This window comes from Capricornis sumatraensis, chromosome 1 (genome assembly GCF_032405125.1).
Source record: "Capricornis sumatraensis isolate serow.1 chromosome 1, serow.2, whole genome shotgun sequence".
Lineage (NCBI taxonomy): Eukaryota > Metazoa > Chordata > Mammalia > Artiodactyla > Bovidae > Capricornis > Capricornis sumatraensis.
In genome coordinates, this window is record NC_091069.1 from 175,893,386 (window position 1) to 175,909,476 (window position 16,091).

General features: G+C 51.9%; 1 protein-coding gene across 1 annotated transcript in view; it reads right to left on the reverse strand.

Moving 5' to 3' along the window:
- HEG1 (heart development protein with EGF like domains 1) overlaps positions 1-15,578 on the reverse strand; it is an 83,526-nt gene extending 67,948 nt beyond the window's left edge. Inside the window, exon 1 of the mRNA XM_068968502.1 lies at positions 15,302-15,578. Coding sequence (XP_068824603.1) covers positions 15,302-15,578 — 277 coding nt within the window. The remainder of the gene's footprint in view (positions 1-15,301) is intronic.
- Positions 15,579-16,091: the final 513 nt, after the last annotated feature.

Below are 16,091 nucleotides of genomic sequence, written 5' to 3' on the forward strand. Positions count from 1 at the left end.
CGGGTGTCAGGGCACATGAGGGGGACTAAGGGGTAAAGATGGATTGTTCAAGGTCACAGCTCAACAGCAGAGAGAAAACAATCAACGCAGGTCTCCTTCCATCACACCTCAGCCTATTCGGTGACACTGGGCCTTCGAGGCACTAATCAACGAGCAGGGCCAGAGGAAGTCTCACCAGCCTCCAAACTGTAGCCTTCAGCCCAGCTGCACTCCCAGCTTCTAAACGCAGGGAGACAGTGCCTATCACGTGGGCTCTGGAATCGGACAGACTTGGCCTGGCAGCAGCTGCGTGTTATTAGCTGGAAGACTGAACAAGAGGACATCTAAATTAGCTTCTAACTCAAGAGATGAATTTCACGAGTAATGAAAAGGATGATAATAAAGAAAGGGTAGTGGTGAGACGGAGGATGAATTTATCCCAGGAGGAAGGGCAAAGGGGCGGCAGGTGAAGGGGAGAGCAGGGCAAGGACTGAATTGAGCGGGGAGCTAGAATTGCGTGGGAGAAGAGCCAGTGAAAGAGACACAGATGACAAGGGAAGGACAGGATGACATTGAAAGCAGGAGTCAGGAAGGCAGTGTGTGCAGAGATACAGCAGAGAGAGGCTACAGACAGCAGGGCTGCAAAAAGGCCAGAGTCAACTGAAGTTCCCAGGACTTTGGTGAGTGTTGCTTGGAAGATGGAAGGTGAAGGTCAGAGGGCTAGGGGTTAAAGCTCCCGAGGGAGAGGCTCTGCGAGGTCAATAAGACACTGAGCCCTGACCGCAGTCAGCTGTGGGATTCCCCGTTCCTGCCACCTTTTCTGGGATTCTCAACCTGGGAACGCTCTTCAGAGCACTGCGGAGCTGGGTGCCTGTTATCTGCATGGTTGCATGTGCCAACGTGGCTTCTTAAAACTATGATAGCAGTTTCTTTGTAATTTTCAAAGACTTTCCTAAAATTCAATTGCTCACACAGGGAGGGAAGAAACGAGACTTTATCAGAGAGAGACTGTGAGTCCCTTCTCTTTTTAATTCCTCTGGCTGGAAACCACAGGAGGAGGAGGATATTGTTCACAAGAACTTTAAGGGAGAAGGAAACTAGGCTTTCTCAGAGGTGTTATCAAGAAATCTCATACATTTACAATCTGCAAAGTACTTTTTATGGGATAACTTTGGGGGAGGGGGCTAAATTATCCTATTAGAGCCTGACACTGAGTGCAGCAGGATAGGAATTGTCACCCCATTTTACAGAAGAAAAGGCTGAGGCTCAGTATCAGGGTCACTTGCCCAGAATCAGCCAGACAACAAGTGTCAGAGACGAGAGGCCAGCTCTTTCATTCCAGTCTTTCCTAATTAACGCACCTACGTGAACACCAGTCAGGACAGAGAGCAGCTCAGCCAGCTCTTCCCAAACTATGTAATGTCTGGTGTGTGACTTGTTTCACTAGCTAGCACCCAAGGGCTTTTATTTGCTCTGGGCAGTTGGGAATTCGGCTGCGTGGTCTTTGGTGCCCTCATCCCTCTTCAGAGGTGATCTCTGTCCTCAGGGACCCCAGCAACCAACTACTCTGGCCCTCACATGACAGGACTGAGGCCCAAGAGGGGCAGTAAGAGTTCTAAGTCCACAATTCAGTCAGTGCCATTTATGAGGTTTTAAAAATATGTTGTCTTTCACACTCAATAAGATAGAGATTATCCAAACAAAATGAAAAACAAGAAGTGTTAGCAAGGATATGGAGACATTGGGATCCTTGGTTGCTTTGCTGGAGGGAATATAAAAGGGTGTAGCTACTGTGGAAAATGGTTTGGTGATTCCTCAAAAACGGAGACATATAATTATTATACGACCCAGCAATTCCACTGCTAGGCATCCATACAAAAGAGCTGAAAGCAGGGAATCAAGATGCCAGATACGTGTACACCCATGTTCCCAGCAGTGTTATTCACAGTAGCCAGAATGTGGAAGCAGACCAAGGGCCCGTCATCAGGGAGACGGATAAACGAACGTGGTGCACACATGCGACGGTATATTACTCAGCCTTACAAGGGATGGGAACTGACACACGTCACACCATGGTGAAACCTGAAAACATTCTCGTAAGTGAAATGAGCCAAATTCAAAACGACAAATGCTACATAATTCTGCTTCTTTGTGGTACCTAGAATAGATAAAGTCATACAGAGAGAAAGTAGAATAGAGGTTAGTAGGGGCTGGAGGGAGGGAGGAATAGGAAGTTAATACTTGAGTTTCTGTTTAGAAAATGAAAAAGTTCTGGGAATGAGTGGTGGTGATGGTTGTACACCACTGTGAATGTGATGAATGGCACACTTAAAATGGTAAATTTTATACTACGAATGGTGTGCGTGCTCAGTCACTCAGTCGTGTCCGACTCTGCAACCCCAGGGCCTGTAGCCCACCAGGCTCCTCTGTCCATGGGATTCTCCAGGCAAGAATGCTGGCGTGAGGAGCCATTTCTTCTTCCAGGGGATCTTCCCGGCCTAGGGATCGAACCCACGTCTCCTGCATCTCCTGCACTGGCAGGTGAATTCTTTACCACTGAGCCACTGGGAAGTCACATGACATATTTTTTCACAATAAAAAAAATACGTTATGTTTACTGAGCATCAACCACACACAAGACACTGGAATCTTGCGTCAAGGAGCTTCAAGAAAGCTGAACTATGGAAATAAATCCCTCTGGTGCTGCTGAGATGATGGCCCAGTGAGGCAGAGCGGGTACTGGGGGAGTTTGGAAGGTGCTGAGCTAAGACCAGAACCCCACCCTCCCTCCCCAGCTGCTGCCCCCTCCTCCAATCCCAGGCCTTCCACAGCAGGGCCCTGGTGGCCTCACGGCCTGCACCCCAGGAATCCTCCAGATGAGGGGGATTTCAGGCCGGATGGCCAGTGGCGGGATGCTCTGGGACAGGCAGGAACCTTGGGGGTGTGGGGGGAGGGTGGCTGCAATCTCACCAGCAAGGCAGCCGCCTGCTCAGCTGGGACACTCTGGGCAGTGTTTTGAAATGCTGCTGCGGATGTAATGATTCTGGGTGGAGGACGTTTAGGAGCCAAATGAGTTTGTGTGAACAAAAGACTCAGCTCTCAATCTGGACTGTCCAGGGCTCTCGGGGAGTTTCGTTTCCTTCCTTGTTCTTACCCTGAAAGGAGCAGCCCCAAGAAAAACCATACACATTGAGAAGTGTTTGGACTCAAGATCCGATGATGTGATTTTTTTAAAAGATTCCCCTGGAAAGGCCTCCTGTCATGAGAAGCATGAACTTTACAAGGCACATTATCCTCCCCTCCCAGTGAAAGAGTCAGCTTTTGTCCAGCTGACCATCCTCCGGGGACAAAGGCAGGCCTGCGGGACTGACCGGGAGTCCGCCTGACCTGGAGCCCACCCGGGACTGGGATCAGGCTTCCAGAGAGGGAATCGCCCCTGAGGTGGCCTCGGGGGGTGCTAAGGAAAGAGGCTGCCTATCTATGCAGGAATGAAAGATGAAGGACCTTGGTGTGACCTCATGCTCCTTGCTTTAAAAATAATTCTATAGGTTTAAGGGGGGACCAAGACCTTTAGAAGGACAAAGGTCAGAAGATTCCCATTGATTATATAAGTAAACAAAAGGCTTTCTGCAGGGAGCCTGTATACCTTGTGCCTTGGTGTTCTTTGTCCCGCTTTACCCTCTGAAAAATAAACATGCACAGAGGAGCTGAAATGGAGGCTCCTTAGCAAAGATGCCATTTCGAGAAAGAGGCAGAAGCAAGCGGTGCCTGGAGGCGAAGGTTCGGGGTGGGGAGCCGGCCTCCTTGCCTCCCGCGTGGTCACTCTGCCATTCGCTCACACCCAGAGAGGAAGCCTGGTGGCAGGGCTCCACCAAAGGAGGCCTGCCAGGTTAGCGAAACAATAAAGAGGCAAGGAAAACATCCTGGTTCCGAGGAGGAAGGGGGAGAGGCACGGGGAGGGGGCAGGAAGCCTGGGCGCTACCGGGGCGGCGGGCGGACTGAGCCAGACGCCGGTGCCTTTACACAGTCTGCAGTCCTGTCACTCCACCGGCCTACGAGAGGTGGTCAGGCCTCCGAGGAAACCAGAGAAGCATCATTTGTCCGGAAAGTTTACAGGGTTAGAAAATGTACACATCAGACCCACGTTGGGGCCTGGACTGCAGAAGAGAAGAGGTGGTCGCCGTGGTCACTGCCTCTCATGGGACCAGGGTGGGGGGCTCAGCGTGGGCCCACTGGGAGCCGGCAGGGGCAAAGGAAAACCAATTTTGGGAGATAAATTAAAAGTTTACTAACAGCCTTTTAAAATTAAGGTTGAGAAACCTGACACTCGATTCAAATGAAACCAATACTTGAAAAATCACCTGCCATAGCCAGTGAAAAACAAAGTAAAATGGAGAAGAAAGGAATGGGGCTGAAAAGAGAAATAAGACAAAGGGGAGAAACTTACAGAGGGAGGGAGAGATAAACCCAGGGGGAATTTTTTTAAAAGACGCCCACCGGAGTAGGGTAATTATTGGTTATTATTACGGCAGCCCAGATGAGGGGAACACTGGCTTCCAGCAGGCACGTGCCAGCACTTCACAGGGACCATCCCAGCTAATCCTCTTGGCAGCCCTGGGAGGTAGGCACCGTTAATATCCCTCTTTTCTGATAAAGACACTGAGGCGCAGTGAGATAAGTAAACTGGCCAAGGTTACATGGCAAATAGAATCCCTAGACATCAACCCAGGTCTGTCCAACTCCAAAGAAAGACTGATTAAAACGATGGAAATAAAGATTGAAGGTTAGAAAAGGAAGAAGCGAAACAAAGACACCTGTGAATGGGAAAGCGGGAAAGGGCTGAGGCAGACCTCCTGCTTCCAGGACGTCCGCCAAGGGACCCGGGCTCCACACTGCAGCTTCACTGCCCAAATGTGGGATGACACACCACGACAGCTTGGGTCGCCCACCATCAGAATGGAATTATGTGAACTTAATTCCATCTGATTAACAAGTGATGGAATTCAGGAGGAGGAAGGAAGAAAGGGAGGAAGGGAGGATGGGAGGAAAGAAGGGAGGGAAGAGTCCACAATGATTACCCGTGAGTGAGGAAAGGCAGCGAAACAAAGATGACGGGGGTTTTCAACGTGCACTGGGGAGATTAACAGGACCATTATCAGGCAAAGGGAGGCCAGGTCTAGGGGAGCAAAAGGGCGACATGTCTGCGTTTATGACTGCTATCTGAGGTGTTAGAAGTGAAGCAGGATAAATGTGTGAATGTTTGACTGCTGGCTGAAGGCATGGAACTGGGTTTCTGCAGAGAAGACGGGTTGTATGGGAACCACCTCCTCAGTGAAAACAGGTGAAGCCCTGCTGTCTCCTCTCCAAGCCTTCCTTCCTGCCATCCTCCTACCTAGAATACCCCGCTCTCTTGCCCTTGGCTTTCTGGCAAAAGCTGACTCATTTCTCATGCCCAGCCCAGAGACTGCCACCTCCAGGAAGCCTTCCCAAAGACAACTCTCTCCCTCAACACTACTGTTTTACTTTTTTATACAATTAGTAACTTACATGATCCCCTTTCTGTGTCCCCTGTGAGAGACTGTGGCTAACAAGAGATGCTCGATAAATGTTCACTGCACTGAGTTGGAGGGAAAAAGCCCAAGGGCGGCGCTGTGAGGGATACCCCATTTGGTGGGAGAGGCAAAGACGAGGAGAAGCTATTCAGCCAGTTCTAGCTTAGAGGATAGACAGAGGCTTGAAAAAGGCCACCGAGATTTTCTAGAATGTTCTTCCTCCCTCTACCTCCTCTCCACCTTCTCCTTCTCCTTTCACATCTACCTTCTCCATGGAGCCCCACCTCACTTAAGAGTAATAACAATGTCCGATGTGTTCCCCTGAAGCATCAATGACTGACTCACACGCAGCACACACATCTACAAAGCTCATCCACAAGGATGGATCCACTTCACCCCCTACAACCACACTGTGCGGCAGACACAACTGGTGTTATCACCTCCGTTTTACAGATACGGACACAGGCTCAGAGACAAAAAGTCCTGCCCAAGGTCCCCGTCAGTTCATTATATTATGACTCATTACTTGATATGTCTACATTTAAATATGCTTTCACAGTCATAATTATATTTGCTTCTCCTCAAAAGCCTTGTTAGGGAAGCATTAATAGACATTATTATCTTCATTTTTAATCTAAGGACAGTAAGACCCAGAGACATCAGGTGTCTGCCCAGTGCCCCATACCTAGAAAGACCTAGAAAGTGAGGGGTTAAGAGCAGAAGTTCTCTGACCCTGTCAGAGCACTTGAGCGACCACTGGTATCTGTCTTTCCAGCCCTCCCAGCAGCTAGAGACAGCGGCACTCTATCACCGCAAGGCGTGACGATACTATAAATAATTCCTAGCAAACCACAAGAATTCACCTCCCCAGAGGCGGGTCCCCTTCAAGGAGGTCCCATCGAGACCACACTTATTCCAACAGTGCTGCCACTGCTCATGCACTTCTCTAAAATTCCCTCATTTTCAACAGAGCCTGCAGAATGTTCTCTGGAGTTTCCTAGATAACAGCAATTTTTCATCCCTTGATAAAGGGGTTAGATTATTTTAGAAACAGACACAAATTCAAGGCCCATTCTAATATAAGAGATGGAGATAAGTTGAACCCATTTTGGATCTGGGAGAAGGTATAACTGCAAAAATAAAACAAACCAGCAGCCAGTTGCTTATGCCCTGCAAACCAGCTCTGAAGTGGCCCCCAACTCCTTCAAACACTTTGGAGGCGTGTGTCAGTAACGTCCAAAGGTTCTGACCTGAAGAAGAGCACTCACGGGCCACAGAGGCCCAACTATGACTGACTTTCAAAGGCTTAATGTTTTGGAGTCATGTACACCTTACATACTGTTTTTGTTGAATCCTAATTGCTTCATGTGTGTTAACCTGGTCTCCTCAGATGACTATGAGCAAGGACTGCCGCACTGAGTTTTTCCAACTTCAAATCTTGCTCTTTCCTCTCTGCATCTGAAGCTAAGGATGGAGAGAGAGAGTTCTAGAAGACCACAGGTGAGAGTGGCAGGGGTTCAGGGTGAGAGAGAATCAGGTAACAGAGGTCCTTGGAAGGAGCCTTGAATCTGGAGGTGAAGGTGGCCTTGCCACCAGTACAACAGTCGGTGTGAACAGGCCTGGGTTTAGGGAGTGTCATCATGGCCAATACTTACAGAGCTCTCCTGCCCAGGCACCCACATCTGCTCTCTAGGGTATTATGACACTCTGTTCCCCGAGCAGGGGCCTATTAATGGCCCATTCGACAAATGAGAAACTGAAGGCACAGAGAGGCTGAGTAACACAGCAAGGCCCCACAGCTGGCCAGTGGCCCTGTTAGGGTTTGGACTGAGTCTGTCTGACCTCCAAGCCAGGACCTCCCCAGGTCCATGACTGCAAAGCCAGCAAGGCTCTCATCCACACCCTGGCAAACGATGATCCCAGAAAAAGTCTCACCCGGAAGGAGTGGTGGCCCCAGAGAAGAGAAGTAAAACTCATTCCCACATTGAAGCTGGAGACGGGAAACAGTGGTTGTCAATACTGGCCTGACACTCGGTAATCACCAGTCAGGACCTCACCCAAAGAACAACATCCCACCAGATTACAATCGGGTGTCTCTCCTCCAGATTCTTGCTGCTCCTTCCTCCTGTGTGAGCCTCTGTTCAGACGCCCGGGATGGCGCAGGGCCAGCTGGAGAGCTTGACCTCGGCCTCTGCCCTCCTCTCGTCACCCGTCTTCCTCCCTGGTCTTCATCTCCCAACTTATCAAAGACATTAAGCAGAAACTTGTCAAATTTAACAAATCCACCTCCTTGCCTCCAGCAGCCCAGCTCCTTCCCTGCCCAGAGATTGGGGGTGGCTCTTATTCAGAGTCTCCAGTGAACTCAGAGCCCCCTCTCCAGCGCCCCCGCCCCAACAACCCCAGGAGCTGAGAACAGAGAGCCTTACCTGCTGCCTACACCATCTGACCTTAAGCCTTCCTCAGATATGCTTACATGGCAGAATGACAACATGACGCTCAAGTGCCCCTAACCGAAATCCAGCTCAAAGGCATGTGTCCCTCTTGAGCAGCCTCTGGGGGCCTGCCGGCTCCTTAAGAGATCTTACAAGAGGGGCCCTAGAGCGTGCGGCGGTGCGGGTGCTGCCACCATAGCACTGGGGCAGAGGGTGGCCTAAGGCCAGGCAGACGCTCCCTGTGCCAGGGCCCACGCTGGGCACTAGGGAACAAATGCAAGCAAAATCTACACTTCCTCCCACGGAGCAGCAGCTCATGTGGGCTCACAAGTGTACACTCAGAGCCACTGGCTCCCCACAGTCTATTCTCTACATCACTCCTCTGCTTAACACCCCTCCTGGCGCCTTGAAGACAGTCTGCCCTCCTCACCGCCCTCCCATGGCCCCATGTGCCCCGGGCCACTGTGGCCTCCCGTCTCTCCATCCTGAAACAGGCAGCAGCTCCTTCTGGCCTTGGGGCCTCTGCACAGGCTGCTCCCTCTGCCTGCAAGGCAGGCACCATTATAGCTGGAGACACCTGCGCCTCGTCTCCAGAACAGGAAGGGGCTGGCTGTGTACAGTGATCTGAGGGTTAGGACAGGAGTGGTGTGAGAAGAAGCCGGAGAGCTGGTGGGGTCAGACCTGCGGATCTTGGGTTCTACCAGGAGGTGTAAATTCATTCTCAGCACAACAGAAAGCCCATGGAGGGTTGAGAGTGAGGGGTTCAGCCCAAAAGTGAGGTTACCAGAAGTACATTTTAAGGAAATCACTGGCTCCTGGGAGCGCAGAGCAGAGGGAGAGCCTGAGCAGACGCAGGGAGGACAGAAGAACAGCAGAGACGAAGAAGGCGGATCGGGGATATAGTCCTGAGACAGAAGAACAGCAGAGATGAAGAAGGCAGATCGGGGACATAGTCCTGAAACAGAAGAACAGCAGAGATGAAGAAGGCAGATTGGGGACATAGTCCTGAAACAAAAGAACAGCAGAGATGAAGAAGGCGGATGGGGGATATAGTTCTGAAACAAAAGCAGCTGGAGTTGCCCCCCATCACTGCACACACACACCAAAACGTAGAGGGTCAGGACAAAGAGGATGGAGGGTGGCTTCTCAGCTTCTCTTTTATGTAACTAGGTGGACGGTATCACCAGCTCCTGCCTCGGGAGGATGGGGCAGTCAACGATGATTTGGGGTGGGAAGCAAGGGCCCCAGGTCTCTGACCTTCCTCTTTGCCCAGGGAGGCCAACATCTGCCTTCTTCCCTCAGGCCTCATTCTCCCCATCACCCTTTTCCTTCCAACTGAAACAGTGTACAGACAAGACAAGACTCAGCAACTAAAGTCAGCTTACGTGTTCCTTCACAGCTTTGTATGCCCACAGGGGGCACTGACTCAAATCACCTGCCCTTCCACAGCCAGCCCCAAGCTGCCCAGCCCTCACGCTGCCCTCAGGCCTGCCTGGCCCCTTGCCAGGTGCTGCTTCTTTCTCGCCACCTACGCTGGACGCTCTCCATCAGGTCAGAGCTGGCTTTCTCTTCTTCCAGGGTGTTCACTGCTACTCAGGCTCACCCGCCAGGCTCAATCAGCCCTAAACTCACCTGAGCTCAGTTCTGCATTCTCAGGCCGCGGAAGACACCCACTGGGGCAGGCTACAGTCTTGACAGCAAAGGCGCTTCAACTGATGGAAACCAGCTCCTCTCTTCCCTGTGCTTCCACCATCCCCGCAGCCAGGTGGTCACCAGGCTCTCCTGCATGGGTTCTTGCTTCGCTCCCTTTCAATTTCCACTCACTCCATTCTAGCCCTGCTCAGCCTTTCCCTCCCAGCCTCTCGATATACTGCCCATCAACATTCCAGTATCTCTGACATGGCTGCTGGGCTGTAGTATGGGCAGACGCGTATGTGATACACCCATGGGCCCCAGCACCAAGCGTGTGTGAACACTCAACAAGAAAACAATACTGCTCCTTCCTCGCAAGCCCTCAGGGGGCTCCTCACTGTGGATGAGACAAACACAGACGCCTTCAAGAGGCCTTGAAAGCCTTCCCAACATGACCCAGTCCTCCTTTCTAGTCCTGTCTTCAATGACTCCAGTTTTACTAGAGTCTAACTAGTCTCCCCAGGTCCTCTCTCCCATCTTCTTGGCTGTTAAGAAGCTGCATTAAAAAAAAAAAAAAACTTCAATGTTTCAATATTTGGGATTTTGCTGATGTCAATAGCCTCCCCATCTGTCTATCCATATTCAGGCAACTCCTTCCTTCTCTCTATCGTGTCCCCCCGGACGGCCCGCATCAGCTGTCTCTCCGCCTCTGCATGTTGCAGGCTGTCTTCATCCACAGCATACCTAAGGGTCAGTATGACTGTCCTGTGACGATGCGTGAGCCATGAGTCACTCCTGCACCATCATTTCGCCTTTTAGACATCGGTATTTGCACTTCAACAAGCCTGCATGTACCCCAGGTGCACGCACCCTCCCTATGGCCTGCCGGAGCTCCTCACACAGAGAGAGGGCTCTGTACATATTTTCTGATCTACAGATCCATCAAATGTGACGCACACAGTCACATACCACACTCCAACAAAAGCAGAGGGAGAAGATAGGACAGAAATATCTTTGTTTTGGTCTAAGCAAGATGTATGGTAAGTGGGTAGAAGAGGGCATAGATGTGAAAAAAGAAACAATTCTACAGCCTCTGAATGGGGTAACATTTGATGTCTCCTCCTACTGAATGGGTATTCATAACACGGCCTCAGAGTATCAGCCTTGTTCCTGGAGAGCCCGTTAAGAACATCACCAATTCATTTCAGTTTGGTTGCTATCGAATGTAGCTACCTCTAGCACCAATACCCTATGGACTGGCATATAAGCAGGGTGTAATGCACAATCTGTATATAAAATACCATCTCATACGTGTAGAAAGGCTCATGGTCCCACTCTCTTTCATTAGAATCTCTACTCTGCAGGCTGTCCCCATTACCCCTGCCATCTCCTCATCCCAATCCTAGTCCCTATTCTCTAAAAAAGGGTGAGAGCAAGCGACCAAGAAAGAAGGATGATATGCTGGAGAGGATCTTGGTGATCAAGACAACTCTCACCCCATTTTACTGATGAGAAAACAGGCTACATGATAATTGTGGAAAGAGCAAATGGATCTGGTCAAATCGATTTAAATTCTTCCTCCTCCCTTTATATGTCTTATCTAACATCACCAGGCTTCAGTTTCCACAACTGTAAAAGGGCAATAATATCCCTCGTGGGGGTTATTTTGAGAATTAAATGGGATGAGGAATGCAAAAGTTCCCACCACACAGATGCTCAAAGACTAGAAGTCAAAGAGGGAGTGAAACTGTCTTTCCTGTTGCTTCCTTCCCCAGGATTCTTGAAAGGAGGGACATTTACTTCAGCTGAAACCTCTGTTCACACAAAAGCGGGTGGGGCAGAGGGCAGCTGCTGAAGGACACACTGAGGACTCAGAAACTGCAGCTGCCATAGGGGCTTTGCTTTCCTTCTGAGTGGCTGAGACAACACACCAGTTCCGAGAAGGCTGTTTTCAGCCAGCTGGGCAGGGCTGCCAGAAGGCAGAGGGGAATCACTGGGAGGGCACAGGCTCCTCCCGGCCCCCGCTCCAGGACCAGGGGTGCAGTAACTGCCCAGCTGGGCAGCAAACACCTTTCATTCTCACTCTGCCCACACCATTGGGGCAGGAAACAGCAGTTTAACATTTGCACGCATGAGGTTAAAAGGATGTGGTTTTTAAACACACACAGGCCAGGGTGAGCCCCTTTCCCCACACCTCTCCTTCTATTTGGGGTACCCCGCATCAAAGCAATAGGGGTGCTCAGGAATCCCCACCACCACCACCAGTCCCAGCCAGGACGGTTCTGAAGGGAAGCCCCTCTCTCTTCCCTGGGGGCTGCCTCCTGCCCAGCTCGGGTCTTCACTGCACTATGTAAGGGTTCCCCCCAGCTAAAGCGGAATGACCAGCTGGCCCGCAAAGTTCCAGCCACTCAGGGGACAGCTATGTAACAGCCCAGAAGGGGCTGGGCTCACTGTGCTTCCTTTACTCTAGGGAACTGCATTTTTCTACGATTATTATTCCTTGGGTTGGCTGCTCAGCTCCTCAGCGTCATTTCCCCTTTGGGTGGGAAAGTTCTTTCCTTCTGCATTGATTTTCATTATGACTTAAGCCTCCTCCCCCAACCCCCACTCTCATTTGCGGATCTCACAGTTAAAGCCTGGCATACGGACTGCAAAAGTCAGTGTATGAACTTAAGCACTCCGCTTAAAACTGTGGCTTGGAAACCCCAAGTTGTTAAAAAAAAAACAAAAAAAAAGAAAAGAAAAGCAAGGGAAAGGAAACCTCGAGGACTTGGCATCCTATCTCCGCTGGCTGAAACACCAGCAACAAATTGAGCTGAACAGCCTGCGGGTGACAGGTGGGTGCAAAAGTTTAACAAAGGCCACACAAACGGGAAGCAGGGCAGAGCTGCTGGGCAGGGACTTGTGGTCTAAGGCAGGCTAACAACCCACAGAATGCAAGCCCAATCACTCAACAGTGAGAACCTTGAACTCTGCCAAGAGGACAGGGCTAGAAATGGCCCTGGGGAAGAAAAGGGCATCTCTGGTCCCTCTGTTGACACCGTATTTGGAAGTCCAGGCCATGAGGACCAGGCACTGACCACCAACATCCCCACAACACAAGGAGCTGTAGGCAGTTTCCCCAACAATCCAACGAAGCACCTTATTTGTAAGACTCAGGGCTCATAACCAGCAGCAGCAAGCATCTCCCCAAAGACAAGAGCACTGGTGCAGATACTGGCTGTCCACCTGTCAGGGGTGCAGAGAGGGCAGACGTCCAAATGGGATCCTGTGTGGACCACAGGGCCTCCAGAGGCCCTTCCAGCATTGAGACGTGGCTGCCTTGGAAATAACTGATTGTACCTTGTGTTACACAGTGGCCGATCAAAAAACGTCCAAAGAAAATCTCAGAGGTTACTAGGAAACTCAAACTCACTGAACATCACTTGATGCAAATTTCTTGTTCATTGTTTCTTTTTTCCCTCTAAGTGACATTGTCTGAGCCACCACCAGAGAAGAGGCACAAGTCCTGCCTGAATCCTCAGCTGCATCAGTAGCTTCTATTAGTTTTCAACACGTAATCAATTTCCTCTCTTCTACTCTCACCTTCCTTACATTCCACCTGAGAGCCAGCCTGAGCTCAACTGAAGCCAAGACACTCCTCGGGTGGTCTCTGTGGAGGGGTGGGAGGAACAGGGGAGATCCTCTCAGGTCAGAGAAGTTTGAGATGCCCCCAGCTCCTGCCTAGCTGCTCTCTGTGGCTCTCATGTGCGTGCCTCTAGAGCCACCACGCACCTGAAACCTCCTTTGCTCTCACCTCCCCAAAGGAATCTTTGCAACTGGAGAGGTTGCAAAGTCAAGACTAGCAGAGTTACCCGCCATGCCTGTGAGGAAGCATGGATCATCTATGGTGGCAGGGGTCCCTGACCAGCAAGGGAGATCAGCTCCAGCTCTCACCTGCTGAGTCCCCTAAGCCAGCTGCCTCCACTGTCCCTCTCTTACAACATCGAGCTCTGTGTGATATGTGAGGATTCTCAGCCACAAGAGAAGGAAGGAGACTTCTGTACCAGTCTCATCCATTCAGATCCCTCACAAGTCAGCATCCCTCCCACCCATCCATGAACAAGACCAGACCCTACAGCTAAGAAAGCCTGACTTCCAGCCATAGAAAGCTGCTTTCAGTTCCCGTACTCCACTTTCATTTAGAGGACTGATACATTTCTGCATAGTATTCTTGGTTACTTTCCTTGTGTGCGAAAACCAGGAAATGTTCTCTTTTATGTTCTTGATTCCTTTCTGTGGAACTTAAAACAATGTGCACTGTAAGTCACCTAGAGTTGGAGTCACGGTGAGTATCTCTCTCAGGTCTCTGGAAGCTTCTTTCCCCTCTCTCTTCCCTTTACAGTTTCTCAGTCTTGTGCCCGTCATGGAGAAGTTCACAAGGGCAAGGCATTTGCAATGATAAGAGTACTAATGAATGTGAAATTGAGTTTTTACTTGAGGGTTTGATTTTTTTAAAAGCTTTTTGCTTATTTAATTAGAGGAAGCATTCCTAGGTACAATGAAGTAAGCTAATTCCTATCCCAGGAAGTTTGGGTGATATGAGAGACTTAAATGAAGTATCCACTAGGAAGATGAAACCTGTCTTCAGCCTTCACCTAAACTCTAAGACAATATCTAGTGCTCCAAGTGACCTGGCTTCTCTGGGTAACCCAGGAGAACAGATGCCTTGTGTCACTCATGGGAAAGCAGTGGTTTAATACCACTGCATTGCTGGCTTTGTTCAAAGCACTTTCCACTTATTTTTACTTTCATTTTGTCCCATCATCACCAAGAGGCTGGGAAGAGCGAGAGTCATTACTTCCATTTCACAGATGGAGAGACCGAGATCAAAAGAGGTGACATTCCCGGGGTCACAATGGTACTATGGTTGGAATTCCACTTGGCCCTTAGCATGTCTTCCAGACCCAAAGAAGGAACTGGATACAAAGGTCTGGAGGAGAGCAGGCAGATCCCTCTCTGAGTGGACCGGCCGTGGCTGTGTATGGAGCCGCAGCTCATCAGGAAAAGAAAAGGGAGGAAAGGCTGGGGGACAGTCCTGCGTTGGGGTCTGCCGTACAGGGCTTCACCCTGGAACCCCTACCTCCACACAGTCCCTGGATCTCTCTGCTTTACAGAGAGCCAGTGGAGTGTTTGGTTTCCAACTACATCCTTTGTCTTTTACAAATATCCTTAGGGCTAGAACCCTTTTTTAAAAACTCAGTTATTTAAATTCGAAAGTCAGACTCTGTACCGAAAGAGGCCTATTTCTGCATCCATAGGAAAAAAAAAAAAATGGAATTGGGGAATGGGCTGGCCGGATGTTATCACCTCCGAAGTGGGAGAAGTGCTTTTTGTGAGGTTTGGGTTTTTCCTTTTATTTTTAAGGTGGGTGTATACAGGATCCCGGGTCCACCATGGGAGATAAGTTTTCTTCCAAGGGGGTGGGGGGACAACAGGATGGTCACACCCCCCAGGCCAGCCTCCCGCGAAAGCGTCTAGGAAACCACTCTTCCTGGCTCGCTGCCCTCCCTCCGGGTCCACCCGCAGAGTCCCGGCGCGCCCGGCCAAGCGGAGCCCCCACGGGGGTGAGCGTCGCCCGGGCCTAGGGCGAGGGGATGCGGCCCCGGGCGCGCCCACGCCCCCAGCCCGAGGCTCGCGCGGCGCTCGTCCCCCGCTCTCACTCACCCGCGCTCCCGCCTTGGGGGGCCCGGCTCGAGGGTCCCGGCCGCCTCGCGGCGCCCGGCGCAGGGGCGGTCTGGCGGTGGCCGGGGGATGCGGGCCCGCGGCGCTCCGGGGGCGGCGTGGGCGACGGCGGCAGCTTGCGCCCCGGGCTGGACTCGGTCGGCCACGCCGGCCCCGCGCCTGCCGGGGAGGGCGGCTGGCCCCGCGTCCCGGGGGCGGCCGGCGGCGGCAGCAGCAGCGGCAGAAGCAGCAGCAGCAGCAGGAGCGGCGGCGAGGCCATGGTGGCGGCGCCCGCCCGCGCTCACATGCCCGGCGCGCGGGGCGGGCGCGGGGCGGCCGCGGGTGCGAGGGACGCGGGCGGCGGGTGCCGCGCGGGGCCGGGGAAGTGAGCGAAGTGAGGCTGCGAGCGCGGTCCCCGCCTCAAAAGTTGTGGGGAGCCGGGGGAGGGAGGCCGGGGGCCGGGCGGGCGCGGCGGAGGCGGCCTCGGCGCCGCTCCATGCTGATTAGCCCGGGCGGGTCGCGGGGCGGGCGGCTCCTCCTCGGGTTGACATCACCGACCGAGCGCGGCCGGGCCGGCCGGGGCGGGGAGAGGGCAGGAAGGGGGCGGGGGCCGGGCCGCGAGCGCCGGCCTGGGACCGCGGGGGGAGGTCCTCGGAAAGGGCAACCTTCGGCGCGCGCACACACACGGACACGCACACACAGACACACACATGCACACACGCCCTCCCTTCCCCAATTAGAATTGCCTTGCCAAGTGCAGAAAATTTAGAAAACCCGAGTCTTCCAAATCCGG